Raw genomic sequence first — 24,008 nt, forward strand, 5'->3', positions numbered from 1 at the left:
CATGGTAATCCAGTTTTGTGGAGATGCTTAACAATATTCTTTAGGTCTCAGTTGTTGTCATTGGGGTTGAAGCCACTCTCTTAAAAAAATTTACCCAACTTTTTCTCATGAGAACTTTTTTTTATACTTTTTTTTTTTAACCATTATCACCCTAACTATTATAATGAACTTGTCTATCTTTCATTTTGGTCACAACTATTCATCATTTTTAGGTAAAATTGGAATAGAAAGTACTTACTTTATCGCCAATGGTACAGGTCATGATTAGGTGGAATAGATATGCTGGATGATCTTGGCCTGCATTGGTTAAATGTGTATATTCAGTTGCTGCTAGGAGGCTCAGAGTCAAACTATGACAAAAGGTGTATGTTGGAGAGCATGTATTGATGTAACTTGTATTTTTGTTTAAAAGTTTTTTACTTAAGTTCTCTATTGGTAGTGAATTTATAATTACATGCTATTTGGTGGTTGATAGTGAATGACTGGTTCGTTTATTCCAGCTGGGAAACAGGCCACAAACAAAGATGAACTTGGCGCCATTCACTGGTCATCGTTTACGGGTGTGTTAGGTCAGGAGGTGAACGGTATTTGGGAGAAGTACACGGACACAAATGATGTAAATGCCGCAGATGCTTACTTTGAAGGCGAGACTGTCGTGACTGGCGATGATTTTGGTCTCGTGAAACTCTTCAAATTTCCTTGTTTGAAAAAGGGTAAGTTTTTACTTATCTGTTGTTTTGATCTCTGTATACATATCATATTCTTCAGCTTTATTTTCTTCTGGTTGAAGTAGTCTAGCAATTTAGTCATCAAGATAAATAAACAGCATAGTGGTTATTTGAGTTGAAAAAGATCATACATTTCTTTATAAAAGTTTAAGCTTTAAATTTTCATGTTATGCTGTTTAAATTTGTTTTGTTTTTAAATTATTTATCAAAACATATACATTTACTTCATGCATTTCTTAAACAGACTTGCCCATCTTTCATTTTTGGAACTGCCTATAATCAATTAAGTGGGTAACATGGTGACATTTTGGTTTAAGTAAGCTATATAGAGCCTGGTCAGGCTGCACAGAAGTGTAGGCTGCCGTTGGTTTATACTAGTATTAAAGAAGGGTTGATTTTTTAATAGCATTCTTGATTTTAAGACAATTCAACCTGCTTTGTACATTTAAGAATAATAGGTTTATCAAAAATTTTCAAGGTGCCAAGTTTCGGAAATATGTCGGTCACTCAGCTCACGTCACCAATGTTCGATTTTCCAACGATAAGCAGCGTGTTATATCAACTGGAGGCGGAGATCATGCTATATTCCAGTGGAAATTTCTCCCGGCTGGTCACTCGGAAAATGACATGGCAGATCCACAACATGGTGGGTAGTCATTATTACATTACATTACTACTTTCAAACTGAATATATTTTACTCCTGTGAACAAATACTTTATACTTCAATCATGTTTACATTGAATTTTAGTAAATAGTTTATACAGACTTTATTTTAGTTTGATTGTTTAGAAAACTTTAAGCTTACAGACACTCGCTTGAATCCCTTCCTGGAACCAACCAGTAATGAGTGTAAAATTTATTACTGAAGGAAACAGCATCTAGAGATCCCTAGATTACTATCTGGCATGTTAACCAGAGGTTAACCACTCAGGCAAAGGGCCACCACATACATTGTATTTTAGCTTTATTTTGATGAAATTTTGAAATATATTTAATCATATAAGGAAATATGGTTGTGACCAAGTAGGATTTATAACTGAAATCCATAGGTACTTGGCAGCCATATGCCAAATGGTAAATTAGTAATACATAGGCTGTATATATAGTATAAATTGCTGATTTAGTTCTTTTTTCTGCAAATCATCAATTTTAATGTAAAAACTTTAAAATGACTTGTACAAAAATGTATTATTTAGCCATGAAAAATAAATGAGATAGGAAGTTGATGCACTATCTAGGTAGCATACAAAGGAAGTTGATTCCACTCTGATACCTTCTAATGCATAAAGAGGCACTTTTTAGCTCGACTTTTCTATGAAAAGGGGAGCTATCCTACTCGCCCCGGCGTCGGCGTCGGCGTTGGCGTCACACCTTGGTTAAGTTTTTCGTACCACCCCACTTTATTTCAGAAGTATTACAAGTATGGCTTTGAAACTTACCATACTTGTTCACCATCATAACCTCCATCTACAGACAAGAGTACATAACTCTGTCAAGGTTTTTGACAGAATTATGGCCCTTTTTTGACTTAGAAAGTGTATTGAGCTTGGTTAAGTTTTTTGTACCACCTCACTTTATTTCAAAACCATTGGAGGTATTGCTTTGAAACTGACCATACTTGTTTACCATCACGACCTTCATCAACAGACAAGAGGACATAACTCTGTCAAGGTTTTTGACAGAATTATGCCCCTTTTTGACTTAGAAAATACATTGAATATGGGTAAAATCCACTTATTGCCTTAACCCTTTGAGATATTGCTTTGAAACTTTTAATGCTATTTCACATCATTACCCCCATCTGTACGCAAGAGAAGGTAACTCTGTCAAGGATTTGTTTTAAAAATTAAGGCCTTTTATCGACTTAGAATTAAATTTATTTAAGGCTCAACTCAGTTTTTTTTTTCTTTCTTACCAGCCCTCTTTTGACTTAAACATTTCAAACTTTGCTGCAGTGTTCAAGGGTATCACACAATTCAGTAAAATAATTCTTCACTAAATATCTTAATGCTCATGGCCATTGTTCACTTTAAAAATACAGAGATTCTTGTATTGCCTTTTACTGCAAAAACTTTTTTTATTGGCAAGCAATAAAAAAGTCGAGCGCGCTGTCTTACGGACAGCTCTTGTTTCCTTCAACAGTAAAGCTGAAAACGCACTATATGACATTTACTTTGTTGATCGAATTAAAAACCTATCAAAGTGACAAGTGAAATGAACAAACTCTCATGCTTATATCATACAGCAGAACCTAATATGTGCATCTGAATTAGCTCCCTTGGTTACAATACAGGTTTTGTGGACTCTAACAGTGAGGAGAGTGACTCTGACTTAAGTGATGTTGGGGCTATAGACAGTGATCTGGAACAAGAGAAACAAGTGTCCTATCAGCGTTCTATATACCGGGAAGATGCCGTCAAAATGAAGAAACTTATGAAGGAAGAATTGGGTGCGGGCAAGAAAAGGAAAATGGCTCCAGCTGATAGTCTGAAGCTAGAGTTTGTTCACGGGTATGTCAGATTTTTAACCAGGTTTTCCGAAGGAAAAAACTGGTTATTAGATTGAGGAATGTCGGCGGGCGGGCGGACGGGCGGGCGGGCGGACGGGCGGGCGGGCGGGCGTAAACAATTTCTTCTGTGCGCAACTCCTCCTACATTTCTCAACGGATTTTGACCAAACTTTCACAGAAGCTTTGTCATCAAGTGCCCTGGCGCATATTGTCGGGGTTTTGCGATTAGATAATATTTGACCTAATTATGGCCCTTTGTTTTTTTTCCTTATATAAAATATATAGTGAACAATTTCTTCTGTGCGCAACTCCTCCTACATTTCTCAACGGATTTTGACCAAACTTTCTCAGAAGCTTTGTCATCAAGTGCCCTGACACATATTGCCAGGGTTTTGCGATTAGTATATATTTGACCTAATTATGGCCCTTTGTTTTTTTTCCTTATATAGAATATATAGTGAACAATTTCTTCTGTGCGCAACTCCTCCTACATTTCTCAACGGATTTTGACCAAACTTTCACAGAAGCTTTGTCATCAAGTGCCCTGGCGCATATTGCCAGGGTTTTGCGATTAGATAATATTTGACCTAATTATGGCCCTTTGTTTTTTTTCCTTATATAAGATATATAGTGAACAATTTCTTCTGTGCGCAACTCCTCCTACATTTCTCAACGGATTTTGACCAAACTTTCTTAGAAGCTTTGTCATCAAGTGCCCTGACACATATTGCCAGGGTTTTGCGATTGGTATATATTTGACCTAATTATGGCCCTTTGTTTTTTTTCCTTATATAGAATATATAGTGAACAATTTCTTCTGTGCGCAACTCCTCATACATTTCTCAACGAATTTTGACCAAACTTTCTTAGAAGCTTTGTTATCAAGTGCCTGGCACATATTGTCGGGGTTTTGTGATTGGATAATATTTGACCTAATTATGGCCCTTTGTATATTTTTTCCTTATACAGAATATATAGAGAACAATTTCTTCTGTGCTCAACTCCTCCTACATTTCTCAACGGATTTTGACCAAACTTTCTTAGAAGCTTTGTTTTCAAGTACCTGGCACATATTGTCGGGGTTTTGTGATTGGATAATATTTGACCGAATTATGGCCCTTTGTATATTTTTTCCTTATACAGAATATATAGTGAACAATTTCTACAGTGCTCAACTTCTCCTACATTTCTCAATGGATTTTGACCAAACTTTCACAGAAGCTTTGTCATCAAGTGCCCTGGCGCTCACTAAATTCCCATGTTTCTTCCAAGACATCATTCAAGTATTTTTTTAAAATTGTGAACATACTTTTCTTGATATCGCACAAAACACCACACGCCAATATTGTTGACAAAAGAAAATGACAAGAGACGCAAAAATGCAAAAATTAAGCAAAAATAAAGTACTGTTTACCTTTCTAAAACATTTGGGAAAAAAAGGCGAATAGACAACATAAAATTTCTCAATCATTTTTGTTTGAGGAATATTAAAAAAGCCATAATTCCTCCTAAAAGTTCAATTAAAAACAAATGCCCCTTCATGACAAATCTTCTGTGAAATATTTTGCTGAAAACCTGGTTGCATCGCATTGCGATGTTCCTTGTTACCTTTTTGTGAAGTGTATTTTATGCTGGTTTGGTCTAGGAATTTTTAAGTTATGAAACTAGGTAAATCAACAAGAAAAATTATTTCTGATTTAAGCCATATTATGAATTTTTATACAGTCATAGGGACATTGTGACGCAATTTTTGGAAAAATGGGTATTTTTGCCATTTGAAATAGGACTTTCTACTGGACCTGTCTAAAGGAGGTTTGAAAAATTTGAAAAAATAAAAACCCTTTTCAAAACCCCAATTTCACAGTACTAGGCTCATTTAGTTTCTGTTTGAGATTTTTTATTGTTGAGTTATTTTTATATCTTATTACCTTGAATGCATGCTTGTTTGTATTTGTTTTTTTTAAAGACATTTCAAATTTCATCTTTTAATATATTATATATATTAAATTTTTTTCCCCTATTGCCATTTTTTTTCTTTTGTAAAATCATGCACTATCTAATTTCTTTATTTCAGTTACCGAGGCTATGACTGTAGGAATAATTTATTTTACACACAGTCTGGGGAAATTGTGTATCATGTAGCAGCTGTAGCTATACTATATAACAAGGAGAAAAATGCTCAAAGATTTTACCTGGAACATACAGATGATATCCTTTGTCTCTCAATACATCCTCTCAAAGACCTTATAGCAACTGGACAGGTATGTCATTATATTAGTACAGTGTGTTGTTAAGGCAAAAGAAAGTTCGGTTTCTGGTCTCCGACACCAACAAAAAGAGTGTATATACTATATAGGCTGAAATTTCTGTTTTTATGTATATTTTATATAATTTTATGTATAAATTGTAAAGAAATTGTTTTGTAGAGACAGAAAGGCAATTAAAGTTCTAGCATCTGTTGTTATAAAATTTTGAAGATAGGGAGACCCAAAGGTTATTTGCCCTAAGAAAAGCTTTTACAATGAAATTGAACTCCACCCAAACTGAAAGCTGTTATTATTGCCAATTTTCAGTTTTACTTTATTTTGCATATTTATAGAAACAGAGGGGTTTTCTACTAATTGTCTTGTCTCTGTCAAAGTTGTGGATTTTTTTTTTGATTTTTTGTTCAAGATTTATGTGCAAATACAAAGGCTGCAAAAGTAATAATAATGAATGAATGGATTTTTTGATAAAATCTTCACAGGTGTATTTTTTCAATATTCAACTTTTCTGACATAATATATCCTGTAACTGTAGCTGGTTTATAGTCTGCAGATAGACTTTTTTACTTTTCAGACAGGTTGAAATTTTGCATTCAAGTTCTATCTCCATAACCACTGAAGAACTTAAATGTAAAATTCACATGGTTTACAGGACTGTCACTGAATAAGCCACTTTGCCCTGACTACAAATTACAGAATACAGGAAATCTGTTCTTTTATAAATAGGATTATTCTTGATTAAAACTAGATAAAGTTAGCTTGATTTATAACAGCTTTACTTGTTTGAATTGACAGGTTGGCAGAGATCCTTCAGTACATGTGTGGGATGCTGAGACACTAAAATCTGTCTCAGTGCTCAAAGGTCACCATGAAAGGGGAGTGTGTGCAGTGGACTTCTCAGGTATTGTAGACCTGGATTTATTTGCGATAGATTAATATTGGCTTATGTTTGTGAATATTTGCAAACCCTTTTTTAGCTCACCTGTCACAAAGTGACAGGTTGAGCTTTTGGATCGCTTTTCGTCCGTCGTCCATCCGTCGTCCATCCATAAACTTTTACTTTAAATGACATCTCCTCAAAAACCACTAAGTCAATTTCATCCAAACTTCACAGGAATGTTCCTTTGGTGGTCACTTTTAAAAATTGTTCAAAGAATTTAATTCCATGCAGAACTCTGGTTGCCATGGCAACCGAAAGAAAAAACTTTAAATATCTTCTTTTAAAAAACCCTAAGAGCTAGAGCTTAGATATTTGGCATGAAACATCTTCTAGTGAGTGTCTACCAAGTTTGTTCAAATAAAAGCCCTGGGGTCAAAATTGGCCCGGCCCCAGGGAGTCATTGATTTTCCCTATATGCATATAATAAAAACTTTGAAAATCTTCTTTTAAAGAACCCAAAGAGCTAGAGCTAAGATATTTAGCATGAAACATCTTCTAATGAGTGTCTACCAAGTTTGTTCAAATAAAAGCCCTGGGTTCAAAATTGGCCCCGCCCCAGGGGGTCATTGATTTTCCCTATATGCATATAGTAAAAACTTTGAAAATCTTCTTTTAAAGAACCCAAAGAGCTAGAGCTAAGATATTTAGCATGAAACATCTTCTAGTGAGTGTCTACAAAGTTTGTTCAAATAAAAGCCCTGGGGTCAAAATTGGCCCCACCCGGGGGTCATTGATTTTCCTTATATGTGTATAGCAAAAACTTAAAAAATCTTCTTTGAAAAAACCCAATGAGCTAGAGCTTAGATGTTTAGCATGAAACATTTTCTTATTGGTGTCTACCAAGTTTGTTCAATTGTTCAAATAAAACCCCTTGGGTTAAAATTGGCCCTTGGGGGGGGGGGGGGGAGGGCCTATATACAGGTGAGCGACCTCAGGGCCATCATGGCCCTGTTGTTTCTATGAATTCATAGTAAAAATCATTTAGCCTCATATTGTTAATATCTTATTTATTAAGCAACACTTTTGATTTGAAATAAGATAATGGCTTGAATACACAAATAAAGATAAATACATTTTGTTTTTTGCAAAAAACCTTCAAAAATTGTGACAACACAAATTTAAGCATTCTTCAGTAAATTACCAATGTTGGCAAAGTCAAAGTTTATATCAGTCCATTTATATGGTTTGATTATTACTACATTTTTAAAAATACAAATGTTTAAGAGTCAAATACTAATAAAGTTTTGGTTTTTTTTGTTACAGGAGATGGCAAGAAACTTGTGTCAGTAGGTCTGGATGATAACCATTCTATTGTAGTTTGGGATTGGAGGAAGGGAGAGAAACTAGCAACAACTAGGTATATATCCTTTACACAATTACTTCCCTTTATTTAAAAAATCAATCCAAATCAAGAGCAAGGAAAGTTTTGAAGGAATATGAAAATTGGAATTGTGTGTTTGCTAATTATAGCAGTTAAATTGAATTGTATGAGGAGATAAAAAAATATGTTTTGTTTTATTGAAACTGAACATTCTTTTTCACTGAAATTTAACCTATTACAGAAGTTTCAATATAATTGAAACCGCAGCTATTGAAGTTAAGTTTCATCAAATCTTACCTTGTTATTGAAGTTTCTTTCATTTCAAAGAAAAAACAAGAATACTATGTGGGGGAAAAGTGCACTTTTATTCCAAACAAACAAATAAACAAACAAAAATTTAATCAAAATGATGGTATCTTTTCTTGTTTTTCATGATCAATGATGCAAGTTTAAGAGCTATGTTTTATTTTATATTTCAGGGGTCATAAAGATAAGATATTTGTGGTGAAATGGAATCCATTTGATAACAACAAACTTATCACAGTTGGTATAAAACATATCAAATTCTGGACACAGGCAGGTAGGTATCATTGAAATAATAGATCATATTTAATGTTGTTTGTTGATAAAACAAATTTTTGTGTCGAAAAAAAATTTAGTGAAAAGTTGAACATTATCATTCAAGGCCATCTTGATTGTACAGTAGCCATGTCGGAGAATCATGTCTTCTGATCAAGGTCATGGCATTTTTTTTTTCAAAAACCAAAATGGACATTGAGCTTCTTTCATTCAGCTACAACCCCTCAAATTCTTTGATCTGAGAAAGCCTTTTCGCTGGCTTATAGATCAGTCGTTCTTTTTTCCTTGAAAAAGTTAAGACAAAAGAATAAAAAATACAGCAGTGTTCTCAAAGTCTTGGGGATATTGTGTTCTCTGGACTTTTTCATTTTTCTCATCTTTCTATTACTTCATGTCAAATTTTTGTGATAAACTTGAACTAACTGTATATTTTTCAATTTACCATATGTTTTAACCAATCATAGGTGGAGGGTTCACTTCAAGTCGAGGAACATTTGGAAAGGTAGCAAAGAATTGTGATATGCTATGTATAGCTTTTGGAAAGACTGAAGACCTAACATACTCTGGTGGCAGTGATGGTCATGTGTTTGTTTGGGCTGGAACTAACTTACAAAAGACTGTGAAGGCTCATGAAGGTCCTCTGTTTGCCATGCATTCATTGGATAAGGTAATTAGTGTTTATAATAATATCAAATCTTTACATTGTTAAGGGTTTAACAAGACATTGTTAGGTTTATAAAGATTATTTAAATTTTAAAGGGACTCCACTGAGGTTTTTTGACATGACAGGACTGGCAAAAATTTTCAAAGGTTATTGTTTCATTTGATGTACATGTAGTTCTAGACCAAGAACTTATGTGCAAAATTTCAGTTTATTTGCTGTCTCTGTTTTTCCAGAATAATGTACTGAATTTGATAATTGACCCAAAATTGAAAAGTGCTGCAAGGCTTTACACACAATTCGGGATAAGAATAGCTTAAATGTATTATTTTCAATTTTTGATTTTCACATCCACCTTTTTGTTTTGAAATCTTAAAAGTGTCAATTCTATTCTATTAAAAAAATCTGTTTAACCTTTGTGGTTTTTATTGTAATACTTGTAATACAAGAAAATGTAGAAAGTAGGACCTCTGCTTGGAATTTAAAAGTTGTAATATATTTTAACCATTTAAAGAAACCAAAACTTATGTTCAGTGTATATGTATGTAGAAAAAACAGTCCGCCCTTTAAATTCAATAGAGAGAGCATCAAAATGTAATCCAGGGGATGCTGGTTTGATCTTCAAGGTAGGTGAAATTTTTCTGTGATAATTGATCTCACGATCGGTCTTATGATCTGTTAAAAAATCATGTGGGATTAATAGCTGGTCACTTGCCGAGAAGTTTGTAATTACTAGTAAGTTATCCAGAAAACAATGTGTTACGATAAGAGATTATGATTAATTTTTTGAAGGGATTTGTAACTGGAGGTAAAGATGGAGTTATAGGCCTCTGGGATGATCAGTTTGATAGATGCTTAAAGAACTACAATATCAAACAAGAGAACCTATCCCAGCAGTCTCGGGGTCGTCTGCTCACCGACTCGCCTGCTGTACGTGCCATAGTGTTAGGACATGGTAAAATTCTTGTGGGAACAAAGAATGGCGAGATTCTAGAGGTTGATAAAGCAGGGCCGATGACACTTCTTACGCAAGTATGTATTACATTTTGTAGATAGATATAAACATTCTTTTTTGTGTCCGATATAACAGAGGAGTAGAAAGCTCATTTCTATAGCTGTTGACTTTTTTTTTTTTGCCGCAACATTTTCCACATCTGCATCCTGTGCAAGACCAAGAGCAGCAAGCACATCCCTGCTGTCTGATCATGGTCTGCCCTGTTTGCTATTAAGTCACTACATATTTAAAAAATTTTCCTTAAAACAATGAATGTTTTAGTCCAGATTGAAGATGGACAAGTCCATTTAAAATATTAAGCATGGTATGGGTTAAAGTAATGTATATAACAGTCAGCCAACATTTTTTTCAGTTTTTGAGAACAACAAAAAATATTTTTGTGTAAACCATATTAAGTTCTTATATTTTTATTGACATTTGTTTTGATATTCTCAGGGACATTTGGAGGGAGAAGTATGGGGTCTATCTGTCCATCCTATCAAAGATTTCTGTGTGACAACCAGTGATGATAAGACACTTCGTGTGTGGGATATCTCAGATTCTCACAAGTTGGTCAACTTTAAAATACTCAAACAGGGAGCTAGATGTGTAGATTTCTCACCAGACGGCAAATTCCTGGCTATCGGCCTGAGAGACGGTGAGTTAAAACCTAAAATTGTTGGTATATCGCAGTTCTTTGTTTTGGGCATATATGCCATAATGTCCCGGACTTCAGGGATTGTCCCAGAAAAAAGGTATCTGTCCCGGTGGTGTCCCGAAAATTAGCCTTAAAAGTATGGCATGTATGGTTTTGGGGCTTAATAAATTCTATTGCTTTTGGCTAAAATAATAAAATAATATTAAATTTCTTTTTTCTCTATAGATATATAGAGCCAGATCAGACTGCTTTCATGATGTTTGACCAGACTTTATACTGTAGCCTGCCTTTTAAACCCCACTTAGGGGTTAGGGAAGTGGGGAAAATAGATTTGCCCTTGTTTTCCCCTGACCATCCTTCTGTCCACAAAACAGTGGAAATAGAGCGACTTTGTGTCCACAGTGGACACATTTCATGTTTCGTAATTCTTCTCATTATGATGGGAATAATTTTAATTATATATTTGTATAATATACTAATATATACATGTATAGTGTGATTGGCATGGTACCATGTCAAACGATTAAACTACAAGACTAACATATGTAATTCAATTATTTTGAATCATCTTTTCACAGGAAGCTTTATGGTGGTCAATTCAGACAGTATGGAAGAAGTTATTTCATTACATCATAGAAAGGAAGAGATTGCTGATATAAAATTTTCTCCAGGTAAATTTTCCTATCCCATCAAAGTATTGTGGATACTTTTACAGCTGTGGTCTGTTGTCACTGACCTTTAATCATTTGTCTGTCGAATCTTACCTAAGGACCTTAGATTTATTCATGTAATGTAGTCAGACAGGAAGACAGTTGTTCGGTATTCTCTCATCAGTTAAGCTGTAAATTTGCCTGTATGACCTTGATTTTAAGATTAAAATCCCATATCAAGAAAACAAACAAAAAAAAAACAACAACAAAAACAACACACACACACACAAAAACATGTAGAAATTACCTGCGTGTAAAAATTCCTTATTTATATTAATTATGATGGACCAAAAAATATTTTTTTATTTTAAAACTTAAAAGTCTCATTTTCCAAAACATTTTGTTTGTATTTTCTATCTTTAAAGGGGGGGGGGGGGGGGTCATTGCAAAAATAGATTTTTTCTGCTTGAAGTCAAATTTGATGCATTATTATAGATTTGTTGCAGACATGCAATAAATGTAGTACATGCATATGTTGGTTTTGATTGTACTTACACAAATGGTCATTTACATGTACTTTTCCCTATTGGTTCTACTTTAGAATGTTATTGATTAATTAAGTACATCAATGGTGAATGTATATTCATAATTTCAGAAATCATAATTCTTAATTTTATTTTTCAGATACAGGAAAATACTTGGCTGTGGCATCCCATGACAATTTTGTGGACATATACAATGTTCTCGGCCAGAAACGAGTGGGAACATGTAAAGGGGCATCAAGCTATATTACTCATATTGATTGGGACAAACAAGGTTAGTTACATTTTTGAAAAAAAGTAATAAGCTGGTTGTTGAGTATAGATAAAATTAATACATCTATGATAAGTTGGAATATCTTTACCACTTTAACTGCCCTATAAAATCTAATAAGCAATTACCATACATGAAGCAACAAAAGGATCAAAAAAACATCTTGCAATAAAGACTCTAAAAGGTCTGGGGCATGCAAAAAGAACCTGATTGACCTGTTGCAATATAAAATTTTGGAGAAGCATCCATTTGACATGGAACAAGATCAATAATCAAGTAAGCTTCCAGCTGACCTTGAAAAAAAAAATCTAGTTAACTCACTGCTTTTCTGTATGTTATTATATAGAGCTCCATATGCATGTACCTTTTGTTCAAACATCCCCTTTGTTATAGGGAAAGTAATCATGGTAAATTCTGGAGCAAAGGAGCAATTATTCTTTGAGGCACCACGAGGGAGAAGGATCACTCTTAGAAATCAAGAAATTGAGAAATTTGACTGGCACTCATGGACATCGGTTCTAGGCGTGACCTGCGAGGGTCTGTGGCCACCAAAATGTGACATAACGGACATTAACGCCACTTGTGCAGCCAGTGATATGTCTGTGATTGCTACAGCTGACGATTTTGGATTTGTGAAACTTTTCAACTATCCAGCGAAGGTGAGATTTCATAAGATAAATTGCAAATGTTAGGAATTTCACATGTCGTATTTTTTAGATGATATTTTAAGAACTGTGTCTTAAAAATAAAATATTGATATCATTTTTCTGATGCAGTTTACTTTTATTTCAGTTGAAATTTATGATAATGTAAGAATATACTAGTATACACTTGAAAAATACTCTATTAAAATAGAGTTCTAAAGCGGAAAATGAAATAAAATCTTATACATTGCTGACAGAAATGTGACTTTGAGGATATTAAATTGTAAAGAAATTATAAAAAATTGAATAAGTTTTCATTACTTTATTGCTCTTTTGGTGGCATTAAGAACTAGCTGAAAAAAAGTCTTTGATATTTAGATGTATAAATATACAAAAAATAAATTATGATAACAAGTAGGCAATAAAAACTTATTCAATTTATATGAATAGTTCTAACTCTAAAAATATGTGAAATATTTTGTTTATTTATAGGGAAAATTTGCAAAGTACAAGAAATATGTAGGTCACAGTGCCCACGTGACCAACTGTAGATTTTCCAAGGGAGATAAGAAACTTGTAACTACAGGCGGAGCAGACACATCTGTCATGGTTTGGAATCACATCGCGGCAGTAAATAGAACAACTGCGTGCGGGGAGAGTGACGAGTCGGATACTGACTCTGAAGAAGAAGGAGGTATGTTAAAATGTTTATTTAAAGCTGCATGTCTTCAAATGAGTCAAAATATTTCAAGAATTAAACTTGAGAAAATTTAATGTAAGATTTTAAGAAAAGAAAAAAGTATAAAAATTTTGAATTTTAATAAAGAATTTTCCCCTGAATTCTTGAAAATGACCTTACACTTTCCTGTTAAAGAAATTTCTAAGAGTGTACCACTGGCAGGTCTATACAGATTTACAGAAGTTTTTATTGTAGACAGATGATAATGGTTAGTATATAACCCTATATATATATATTACAGGATATGATAGTGATGTTGAGAGGGAGAAGAACATAGATTATTCCAAGAAAATTTACCTGAATCCAATACAAGAGAAAGATGGTGTGAGACCTCATCTTCAGGAGATAAAAACTGTTGATAAGTAAGTTGTTGTTTTTTGTTGTTGTTTTTTTGGGTTTTTTTTGTGTTTTTTTTTAAAATCTCCTTTGCAGTCTGACCTATCAGACTCTATACTGTTGGTAGATCAATTTTTGTATTTTGACAAAGAATTCCATTTAACTTTGAATGGACTGTTCCATGTTGAAAGTTGGGTTATTCCATTACGCAAATTCAGTAGGTTAAATGTTAAATTTTCAGTATCAATAATGACAGACCTTTGCAACCAATAAAGAGCCAGGCCAGCGTGTACACCCATGCTGTCAGTATAGACACTAATCTGTTAGCTGGTGAAAGTTTTTTTGTTGTTTTTTTTTTTTTTTTTTTTTTTTGGTTTTTTCAAAAATATCCTTGATGCATTTCAGGCCAAGTGTGAGTAGAAGTGCTCCAGAACCTCCGAAAGTAAAGAGAGCTGAAACACCGCTGACCTCTGGTGGTAAAAGAAGGAAAACTACGCAAGTCACTGTAAGTAAGCTTATTATTTACCGAAAGTATAATCAGTCTTTAAATCCTATCAAAAATAATGACTTGCCTATGCAACCAGTACACAGGCAATACTGTATATATACATGTAGACTGACCAGTCTGTATACCATTGGCTTCTGAATTTAAGCTTTTTATTTTAAAACATGTGCAAATAACAATGGACCCTTAACATATTTAAATTAACAAGATGTGTATGTTGTACATGAAGTGTCCAAATCTAGCTTAAGAGAATGGCTTCATGAAGATTAATTTGGCAAATATTTAGCATTCTAACAACTGTAATGTTCATGAAATTCCTATTATATACTGTATATTATACATGTTTGCTGAAATACTTTTACCTGAAATACTGACAGATTTTACTACACGGTTTGTTACTGTAGCTCATTTTATATTTGATTGTTTTAGAGCAAATAAGTAGCTTCTTTACTCAAACTTATTTCTTGCTATGTAATGTTGACAAGTGTACAAAGAGCTGTAACTCTTGCACTTGATCTGTATTGTTTTTCTTCCCTTATTAAGAGATCAGACTGAATAATAAATAAATCTTGAGTTTTAAAAGGAAAAAAAGACCAAAAAAATTGTATGCTGTGATAAAATTTAATGAAACCATTATGAGTCTTTATGAGAAAATTTTTAAAGAAAACATGTGTATTTATACAGGATCTACAGTTAGAGTATATCCATGGTTACCGTGGGTTTGATGCACGCAATAACTTACACTATGTAAATGATGGTGCAGATATTGTCTTCCACGCAGCCGGAGCGGGAATTGTGAAAAATATAGCTTCAGGTTATTATATAACTTCTTGTTACTTTTATTAGTGTTGCCATTTTTTTTAACGTTCGGTATGTATACTTCCATTCAGAAACCTGTATTTTAGATAAATTAAACCTTAAAATGGAACCAAAAGTTTAGAGCCTTATCTATCTGTAGTGAACTCACATCTTCATAGTCTAAACAGACTATACTGTCAGTAGACTATAGTGTTGGCTGGTCAACTTAATATTTTCATCATGATATCCCTAAAGTTGATATTGGACAGTCCCAAAAAAACAGAAGCTGGACAAGTCCATTAAAGAAATTCAGCTTTGAAGGGGTTAGATCATCAGATGTACCTTTTATGTTCATCTATATGTAAAATCAATGTATTATGTTAGAAATTGCCTTTTCTGCAGGTATATTTCTTAGGTTTTGAATTTAACAAGATGTTTATGTGAAATGATTAAAATTCATGAATGTCAAAAACAGTTAAATGATGTAATAAACATATATGATTTTCCTTTTATTTCAGGGAGTCAGTCATTCTATTTACAGCACACTGATGACATCATTTGCCTTGCCATTAACCAACATCCAAAGTTTAAAAGCATAGTAGCTACTGGACAAATTGGCAACCCGCCAAGTGTACATATCTGGAATACCGTTACCAAGGAAACACTGTCAATACTAAGGGGAGAGCACTCTAAGGGCGTATGTGCAGTGGATTTCTCATGCACTGGGAAGTATGTAGTCACTGTTGGCTTGGAGAATAACGTGACAGTTTGGAGATGGCAGGAAGGTAATATTGCTTAAATATTGTTTGTAATTAAAAATATTTTCAATTAGAATAATTTACTGATATTACATGTGATCAGTTGTCACTATGATTCACTGTGCAGTTATTTTTAACTTTAATCAAGAATATTAGAGTTGTCTAACTCACGTTGTATGTGGCGTCTTACCTTGGCTGCGTCAAACTAATATTGGTGGAAATTTTGCATGGTACTTTGTTTCTCATGAACCTTTAAATGTTTTCCCATGAATCTTCACTCACACATGTCCTTAGATTCATGTGTGTGAGTTCTAGCATTGACTTTTACAGAATTATTCCCATTTATGACTGTAGAAATTTCTAATTTCTGCAATATCAATGTTCTTGTTTTACTATCAAAGGGATGAGAATAGTTCAATATGCGATCTGCCCAAAGATATATGCTTCTGAAAAAATATTCGAATTGCTGTCATTTTGGCAAAGAATAGTGTTATTTATAATTTCCTATAAGAATTAAAAAGATATTGCAGAATTGTTTACTCTATAGTTGGTTGTTTTTCACAGGTGCTTGTTTAGCAACTGCCTCAGCTCACAGTGAAAGAATATTCCGAGCCGAGTTCCGGCCTGACTCTGATAGTCAGTTTGTTACTGTTGGTGTGAAACATGTGAAATTTTGGACAGTTGCTGGAAACCAGCTGATGGGTAAGAGAGCTGTTCTAACTGATGCTGGAATGGGAACCGATATAAAGAAATTACAGACAATGTTGTCAGTCGGGTTTGGTGCAGTAAGTTCATTTCTCTATAATAACATTTGATAAAAAATTGATCTGCATTTCTTAAACTGGTCAAAGTTATAACTGATGAACATTTTCACAAACTTTAATTACAGTGTTTTCATATTATGATATATTTATTGTCATATAATGATATATTTATCGTCATATCAACAAAACATGTCTCTTCTCTTAATTCATAATAAACCACAGGTGAGCTTTTGTAACTCAGGTTACAGGGACTCAGGTGAGTAGTCAAGGGCCATCGTGATTGCATTTTCCAGCATTAAGATTATACCTTAGGTCCTGAACTATGAAAATTAGGGTTGTTGTAGAACTCTATTCTTGTATAAAGTCAGTTCATTGTGTTCTCATCAGGGTGTCCAGATCCAAGTGATTAAGCTCTTTGACTTGAAACCACTTGCCCATCACCGTTGTGGGTTTCAAACCCAACAGGGACTTTGGATTCTTTCATGAGGGGAAGCTATCCATCTAGCTTACAGTACAGAACATTGATGGTTCTACTCAGGTGCCTGTTTGTGCCTGGAGTGATGCACAAAAGGGCATCTAAGGTTTTCCTCCACCAGTGAAGCTGGAAAGTCGCCATATGACCTATACTGTGTTTCAGGGTTGTAGCACGGGTGGGGTGTCCAAACACTGATACTGCCACCTGTGGTGTTGGTATGACGTAAAGAAAACCTTATGGGAAAAAAAATTAGACCTCATCATTGGCAGCTGATGAATTTATAGCATACATATATTTTATTGTGTTAAATATTTCATTACAATTATAGAACAATGTAACATACACTGGTGCAATGAGTGGGGACGTTTATGTGTGGAAAGATAACACTCTTCAAAGACTGGTACAGAAAGCTCACAATGGTCCTGTATTTACAATGTTCACAACCCTGCGTGATGGTCTTATTGTAACTGGAGGGAAAGAAATGCCGTGAGTATAAGCTTACAAATTTCACTGCACAAAATTTTGTATAAATTTCTTAAACATTCAACATCAGAAAATGCTTTGTCACAGACTTGTAGTAAAAAGATTTGCATGTAAGTAAGAAAAAATTCCATGTGGGATCCAAACTGTCTAATGAGCAATGAACATATCGCTTCAGACCATTGAGCCAAAGAATCCGTTATCTGCTCAAGGAAACAAAGCTAGCCCTGTACAGGTTTTAAACCAACATAGTCGTTAATCCTTAGATTACATGTCCAACATGTCCAATGTATTAAGTACTTAGTCACACCACCACATACATTGTATAAATGTGATTATGATAAAAGTTACAAGTGTATATGTTTAAGATTGCCAACCATGTTAACTGGTTTACATACATTATACATCTAGGTCAAAGGAGAATGGTCCAGTAAAGTTATGGGATCAGGAGATGAAGAGATGCCGAGCTTTCCCACTTCATGATCACGGCTCCAAGGCTGATGTTGTCAAGTCTGTCTGTAGAATCAAGGTAAATCTGTCATTATATTTAATGATTAACCCTTACCATGCTAAGTCTGTATCTGTAAATCGGACTTGTTTTGCTGAAATATTTTGGTCTGACTATTGCTGGTATAAATATTAAATTTGGTAATATCTTTATAAATAATGCTTTTTGGAACTTACAAAATTGATAAATCTTAATTTGAGCATCATATTTATGATATAAAACCATAAAAAAATTGTGTTACAGGATCTTTAAATTGTCACCTGCTTGTCATCATGACATTATAAATGTTTGATTGTTGTAGTAGTTCATTGCATACAGGATTTGGTTTGATTAGAATATGCCTACTCGTGTTCAATATTTTACATTCTCAATTTGTAGTGGATTGAGTTTAGTCACAGGATCATCTCTCCTTAAGTTGAAATTTCAAGTTTTAAGGTTTTACTTTGCAGAAGAATTTTTAAAAGGTAGAAACGTTTCATTTCTATATATTGATACTGTATAGCGCATTATATCTGCGGTGTCAAATGTTGGCGTTTTTTAAAGTGTTTTGAATTGGCGGGGTCATAAATTGGCGCAAACGCTTTTAGACCGCCAAATTAAAACACTTGTTGGCATAAATATGGGGTCATGAATTGGCGATTACAAATAAAGAATAAAAAAAATAAATAAAAATAACACCGGTCACGCAGTAGTTGACTGTCCTCGTTTATTTTACGGCATACGGTATACCTATGCTTGGTCACCTTTATCTTTACATCGTGCTAATTCTTATAATTAACTGGGATCAGACAGGTGTAAATATGGTACCATGTGGTAACTGGACCATGGAAGAGAAAGGTATGCCCTATTATCCTGCAGTCTTTAAAGCGTGAAAAATTGTTCACGGTCACCACAACTGATTGCTATATAATTACAGTTATCATTAGTTTTATTTCAAATTATGAAACATAACAGTGAAAACAAAACAAATACTAGTTTACTTAAATTCGATAATAAATGACATTTAGATTTGTTTCTATATATAATTAAATGAGTTTCGTACCAAGACTTAAAAATAAACAAATTCTTTTCAGCTTACTTGTAATGTTTATTTTTATTACAAATAATCAAGGGAGATTACTCAGACAAACCAAAGCTATTTTACCATGAGTTGTCTACCTTTCAAAGAATAATGGCGATGATCTAAAATGGCGGTGCTTTAAATTGGCGGTGTTTTGAATTGGCGCTACTCACCCTGACCGCCAATATAGCCAAATATAAACCCCCGCCAAAATAAGTACTTATACAGTAATTTTCAATGGTTCAGAAAATGTTATTAACTTTATATTATATTTATAGCTTTCTTGAAAGAAATTTCAATTTTTTTTTCAGGGTAAAATTTTGGTTGGTACCAAAGACAATGATGTTATAGAGATTGGAGAGAAGAATGGAGTCTTGCAGGTTCTGGTTGGCGGCCATGCTGAGGGTGAAGTGTGGGGATTGGACCGACACCCAGCTCTGCCACAGTTTATCACTGCCAGCTATGATGGTACTGTCAGAATATGGGATATTCCAAGCAAAGTAAGTTTATTTAAAAATTGTCTTTATTCAAGATATGCTATGGTGAAATACAAAGAGTTTTTGACAAGAGATTCTGAAGAAGGGAAGGTTCTTCCATATTTGCAAGTCATTTACCCATGTTTTAGTTGGTTATGCTGGAGCATGCAATTATGCAGAGAGGGTTGCTCTGGATCTTCCTCAGAAATTCTAAACAGAAAATTCCTGAATTATTACAAGAAGGATACTTGAAGCCTAAAGAGACTTGAAAAAGGAAGTCATTCACTGTCTGAAATGAAAACCAGAAGAATTTGATTATACCAGCATAATTGTAATCATTATGGGAAATTTGGAGTGTTTTCACAACTCATATATTACATGACAGAATAGGAACTTAAAAATTACTTTAAAGAGAGATGTTTAAACCTAACAGGCATTAGTAATTGTTAATTAGCTTATGGAATATCAGTGCTACTTAGGTGCCTGCTTGTGTCTGAAATAGTGTACAGAGAGGCATGCCATCTGAGATATTTTTCCATCAGCAAAGTGAATAAGTCACCATATCACCTTTACATTATTAGTTATTATGATTTTTTACAGCTTATATGGCCCAATATAAGCTGTTTTCATATATAACCAGAGCAGCTATGCGAGGATTATACAACCATTTATAGACAGCAGTGTGTATATAGTTTATATAAACATCACTAATATCCAATGGAAAAGCTACATTACAAACATGCAGTATGTGTATTATCTCAGTATGACTTAAAACCAAACAAAAAAAATGGGAGAATCCATGTAAATGTATGTATATCATTTTTCAGGCCTTGGTAGCAAAGTTGTCTGTTGGTCAAGCACGGTCAGTTGGATTTAGTCCAGATGGTGAAATGATAGCTGTTGGACTGAAGAATGGAGAATTCCTCATTCTGATGGCTAAAGGACTTAAAGTATGGGGACGACGCAGAGATAGGGCTGGTTCCATTAATGATATAAGGTAAGTGTTTGACATGCTGAATTTATCTAAATATTCATATTCGCATGTTTATCTTTATGTATTCATATAGGGAAGTTATATCAACTTTCAAAAATCATTTATCTTCTTTACTGTATGTGTATGCCAAATTTATTCACTTTATATATCAGATTTATTGACTTGGATATGATGTAATATCAGATTTATTAACTTGTATATGATACAATATCAGATTTATTAACTTGTATATGATACAATATCAGTTTTATTAACTTGTATATGATACAATATCAGATTTATTAACTTGTATATGATACAATATCAGATTTATTAACTTGTATATGATACAATATCAGTTTTATTAACTTGTATATGATACAATATCAGATTTATTGACTTGGATATGATACAATATCAGATTTATTAACTTGTATATGATACAATATCAGATTTATTAACTTGTATATGATACAATATCAGATTTATTAACTTGTATATGATACAATATCAGATTTATTAACTTGTATATGATACAATATCAGATTTATTAACTTGTATATGATACAATATCAGTTTTATTAACTTGTTTATGATACAATATCAGATTTATTGTCTTATATACTAACAGATTTAGCCCAGATGGTAAATTTTTGGCGGTGGGATCAGAAGATTGCTGTGTGGACTTTTATGACATCAGTAAAGGGTCAGCACTACAGAGGTCAGGATATTGTAAAGGAATTCCAAGTTTTGTCATCCAGCTAGACTTCTCCGCTGATAGTCAATATATCAGGGTAAGAGAAAGATTTTAATCCTGTTCAATCAATAGATACATGTAGTTCCCGACTTTTGTTGTATTTATTCCCCTTGACAAAATGTGCAACCATTTTAGGTGTCATTATTAAATGAACATGTGTGTCATGGATAAAATATGAAAATAAGCAATGTTTACAGGTTATTATGTTGAATAATTCTACATTTGTGAAGAAAACAATTATGTACAGTATATTAGGAACAATATCTGAAATTTTTTTATCAGCTCCCATGAAAACGATGAAACTGTTTTTTGAGATTTTTATCTTACCAGAGGCATTACGTACATTGGGAGAGATTCTCAAAATGGTAACAAGGGGAGGCAGTGGAAATTATATAAAATGCATGTATAGGTCATAAGTGGTATCACACAATTATTAAAAAAAATATTTTTTTTTTAAAAATTCTTATGTATTTTACTGCTGAAGAATATCAAACAAGTTCTCTTATCTGACGTATTTTAGGTAAGCACTGGAGCGTACGTACATCAAGTGTTTGCCGTACCAGGTGGTAACTTGATAGAAGATGAGAAAATTACCAGCAAGATTACATGGGCTACATGGACTAGGTAATTTAATAGTTCCTTTCTTGTGGGAATTTAAAATACAAAATGGTACAAAATGTGGAAATAGACATTTGTTAAATTGAGATTTTCTAATTCCCCTTTTGTAAAGCACATTAAAAAAAGAAAGAAAAAAAAGAAAAAGAAGACTCAAAACCCAACATAGTACATGAATGAATGGATGGAAGAATAATTTTAGATGTTTAAGAATAATATTTGTATACAGTAGAACTTAGGAAAGTCGAAGTTGAAGGGACTTGCATAAAACCTTCGACACATCAGGACTTAGACTAATTAATTGGCCTCAATTTATTAACAAAAATTCATTTTACTACGGCACATGGAGAAAATTGACTGATCGAAGTTCGACTCATAGAAGTTCTACTGTATATATTAACATTTTGTATTTAGAATATATCGCCTCATTAAAGCAAAAAGGTACCAAGTGACATTTTTATGTTTTCGAGAAAATCGCGTTTCAAGATTTGAAGTTCCATATCTAATCAGGTTTTTACAACATGGCAAAGAAACTTCACATATATTTAGATAGTATTTGGATGTAAATGCTCAAAAAGTTGGAAAGCTGATATATTACTAATTAGTGATAATTAATCAATTAAAGGAAATGGTTCCTTTTTGCACTAATAAATATTTTGACCGACAAATGCAAGAAGGTACCATATGATCACTTGGCCCCTTTTTGCATTGTATAATTTTTAACATTTGCTGTTGAATATATCAAAAAAGGTACCATATGGCAGTTGGCACCTTTTTGTCCCAACAATATTAACAAAAAGCATCATTTGGTTACAGTTTTATTCTATAATGATGCAAATAAAAGTATGAAATTCTTGTGTTTTCAGTAAATGTTTGATACAAGTATCACACTGCATCGTTTGAAATTGTTCCTCTGTGATCAATCTCAGTGCCTATGTCAAAATCTCTTACATTGTAAGTCAAAATCAGGATCATTCTCATCCGATTCCATCGTGACATAACTCTTTCCTGTATGTTGGTAAAGTGGCATCTCTTTTGGGACACAAAGTAACCAAGTCATTTTTCTTTTGAATAGAAACTGGCGGTTTGGTATCATAACTTCATATCTTGTTCACCATTAATTTTGTCCACTGATTCTTTATGTCTAGATTCTGTATTCTGAACTTCTATTTCCATAAAATCTTCAGCATTGAAGCTGTAATTTACAAATACTGACTGGCTTTCTTTTGGTACCTGTATCCATTTCACCTGTAGCCAGTTTACTCTTTGTCCGTCAATGGATGTTTTGAGTCTCGGACACTGTTTTTTAATGAAGTATTTGAAATAAAAAACATGGTTATATTTCATTGGCACAGCAATGTATGGCTGTGATTTTCTGGCCAGTGATATAAGAGAACACAACTGAATGATACATAATTATACATGAATTATTTTCTTTGCCCCTTCAAGAGTCAACACTCCATCTGTGAGTGACCCGATACAAGAAATTTGTGATGATCAATCTTAAACTTGGACCTTGTGATAATATAAAAGAAGAGACGCAGCTACGAATCAGTTTCTGTTTTGTCCCCCGTATGAATCTGAAAAATATATGACTTATTTGACATTATCACTCTGGCAAGTAAAAGGTTTTTTTTTTATAAAGCGGGAAGCTATTTCACATGCCTTTCTTTGCATTTGGTTTTATCCCATACATGACATACAACATTTTTGTCTCATAAGGAATATACTGTAAATTAGTGTAGCAACAGAGTTTTCTTGAAAAGTAAAGCTCACTCACTAATGAGCAAGGGGTTGTTACAACGGCACAAAACATGCAACATAAACGCATGTGCCAAATTTTGCTCCAACTTTATTTTTAACCTTTTCTTCTTGTGAATTTTCTTTCTGTTTTTGATGTTCAATATATTGTTCCTTGATTGTGCCATCTAGTTTGCCTACTGCCTTCCTATACGTATGTTGCTTTACAGGTTTTATTTCCTTCTCTTCACATTCAATAGGT

General features: G+C 33.5%; 1 protein-coding gene across 1 annotated transcript in view; it reads left to right on the forward strand.

Annotated features, from left to right (window-relative positions):
• The window catches only part of LOC132731265 (echinoderm microtubule-associated protein-like 6), a 39,557-nt gene that overhangs the window by 8,550 nt on the left and 6,999 nt on the right, over positions 1–24,008 (forward strand). Inside the window, exons 10-34 of the mRNA XM_060717424.1 lie at positions 501–713; positions 1,207–1,374; positions 3,023–3,239; positions 5,313–5,499; positions 6,298–6,403; positions 7,706–7,799; positions 8,243–8,343; positions 8,807–9,009; positions 9,796–10,035; positions 10,454–10,655; positions 11,234–11,326; positions 11,990–12,121; positions 12,512–12,777; positions 13,255–13,456; positions 13,743–13,863; positions 14,243–14,342; positions 15,027–15,156; positions 15,659–15,925; positions 16,463–16,683; positions 17,466–17,623; positions 18,029–18,146; positions 19,497–19,685; positions 20,489–20,658; positions 21,266–21,428; positions 21,912–22,015. Of these exons, the coding sequence (XP_060573407.1) occupies positions 501–713; positions 1,207–1,374; positions 3,023–3,239; positions 5,313–5,499; positions 6,298–6,403; positions 7,706–7,799; positions 8,243–8,343; positions 8,807–9,009; positions 9,796–10,035; positions 10,454–10,655; positions 11,234–11,326; positions 11,990–12,121; positions 12,512–12,777; positions 13,255–13,456; positions 13,743–13,863; positions 14,243–14,342; positions 15,027–15,156; positions 15,659–15,925; positions 16,463–16,683; positions 17,466–17,623; positions 18,029–18,146; positions 19,497–19,685; positions 20,489–20,658; positions 21,266–21,428; positions 21,912–22,015 (4,165 nt within the window). The remainder of the gene's footprint in view (positions 1–500; positions 714–1,206; positions 1,375–3,022; positions 3,240–5,312; positions 5,500–6,297; positions 6,404–7,705; positions 7,800–8,242; positions 8,344–8,806; positions 9,010–9,795; positions 10,036–10,453; positions 10,656–11,233; positions 11,327–11,989; positions 12,122–12,511; positions 12,778–13,254; positions 13,457–13,742; positions 13,864–14,242; positions 14,343–15,026; positions 15,157–15,658; positions 15,926–16,462; positions 16,684–17,465; positions 17,624–18,028; positions 18,147–19,496; positions 19,686–20,488; positions 20,659–21,265; positions 21,429–21,911; positions 22,016–24,008) is intronic.

The sequence above is a fragment of the Ruditapes philippinarum genome, unplaced genomic scaffold (assembly GCF_026571515.1).
Source record: "Ruditapes philippinarum isolate M1 unplaced genomic scaffold, ASM2657151v2 ctg124_1_1_1_1, whole genome shotgun sequence".
Taxonomy (NCBI): Eukaryota; Metazoa; Mollusca; class Bivalvia; order Venerida; family Veneridae; genus Ruditapes; species Ruditapes philippinarum.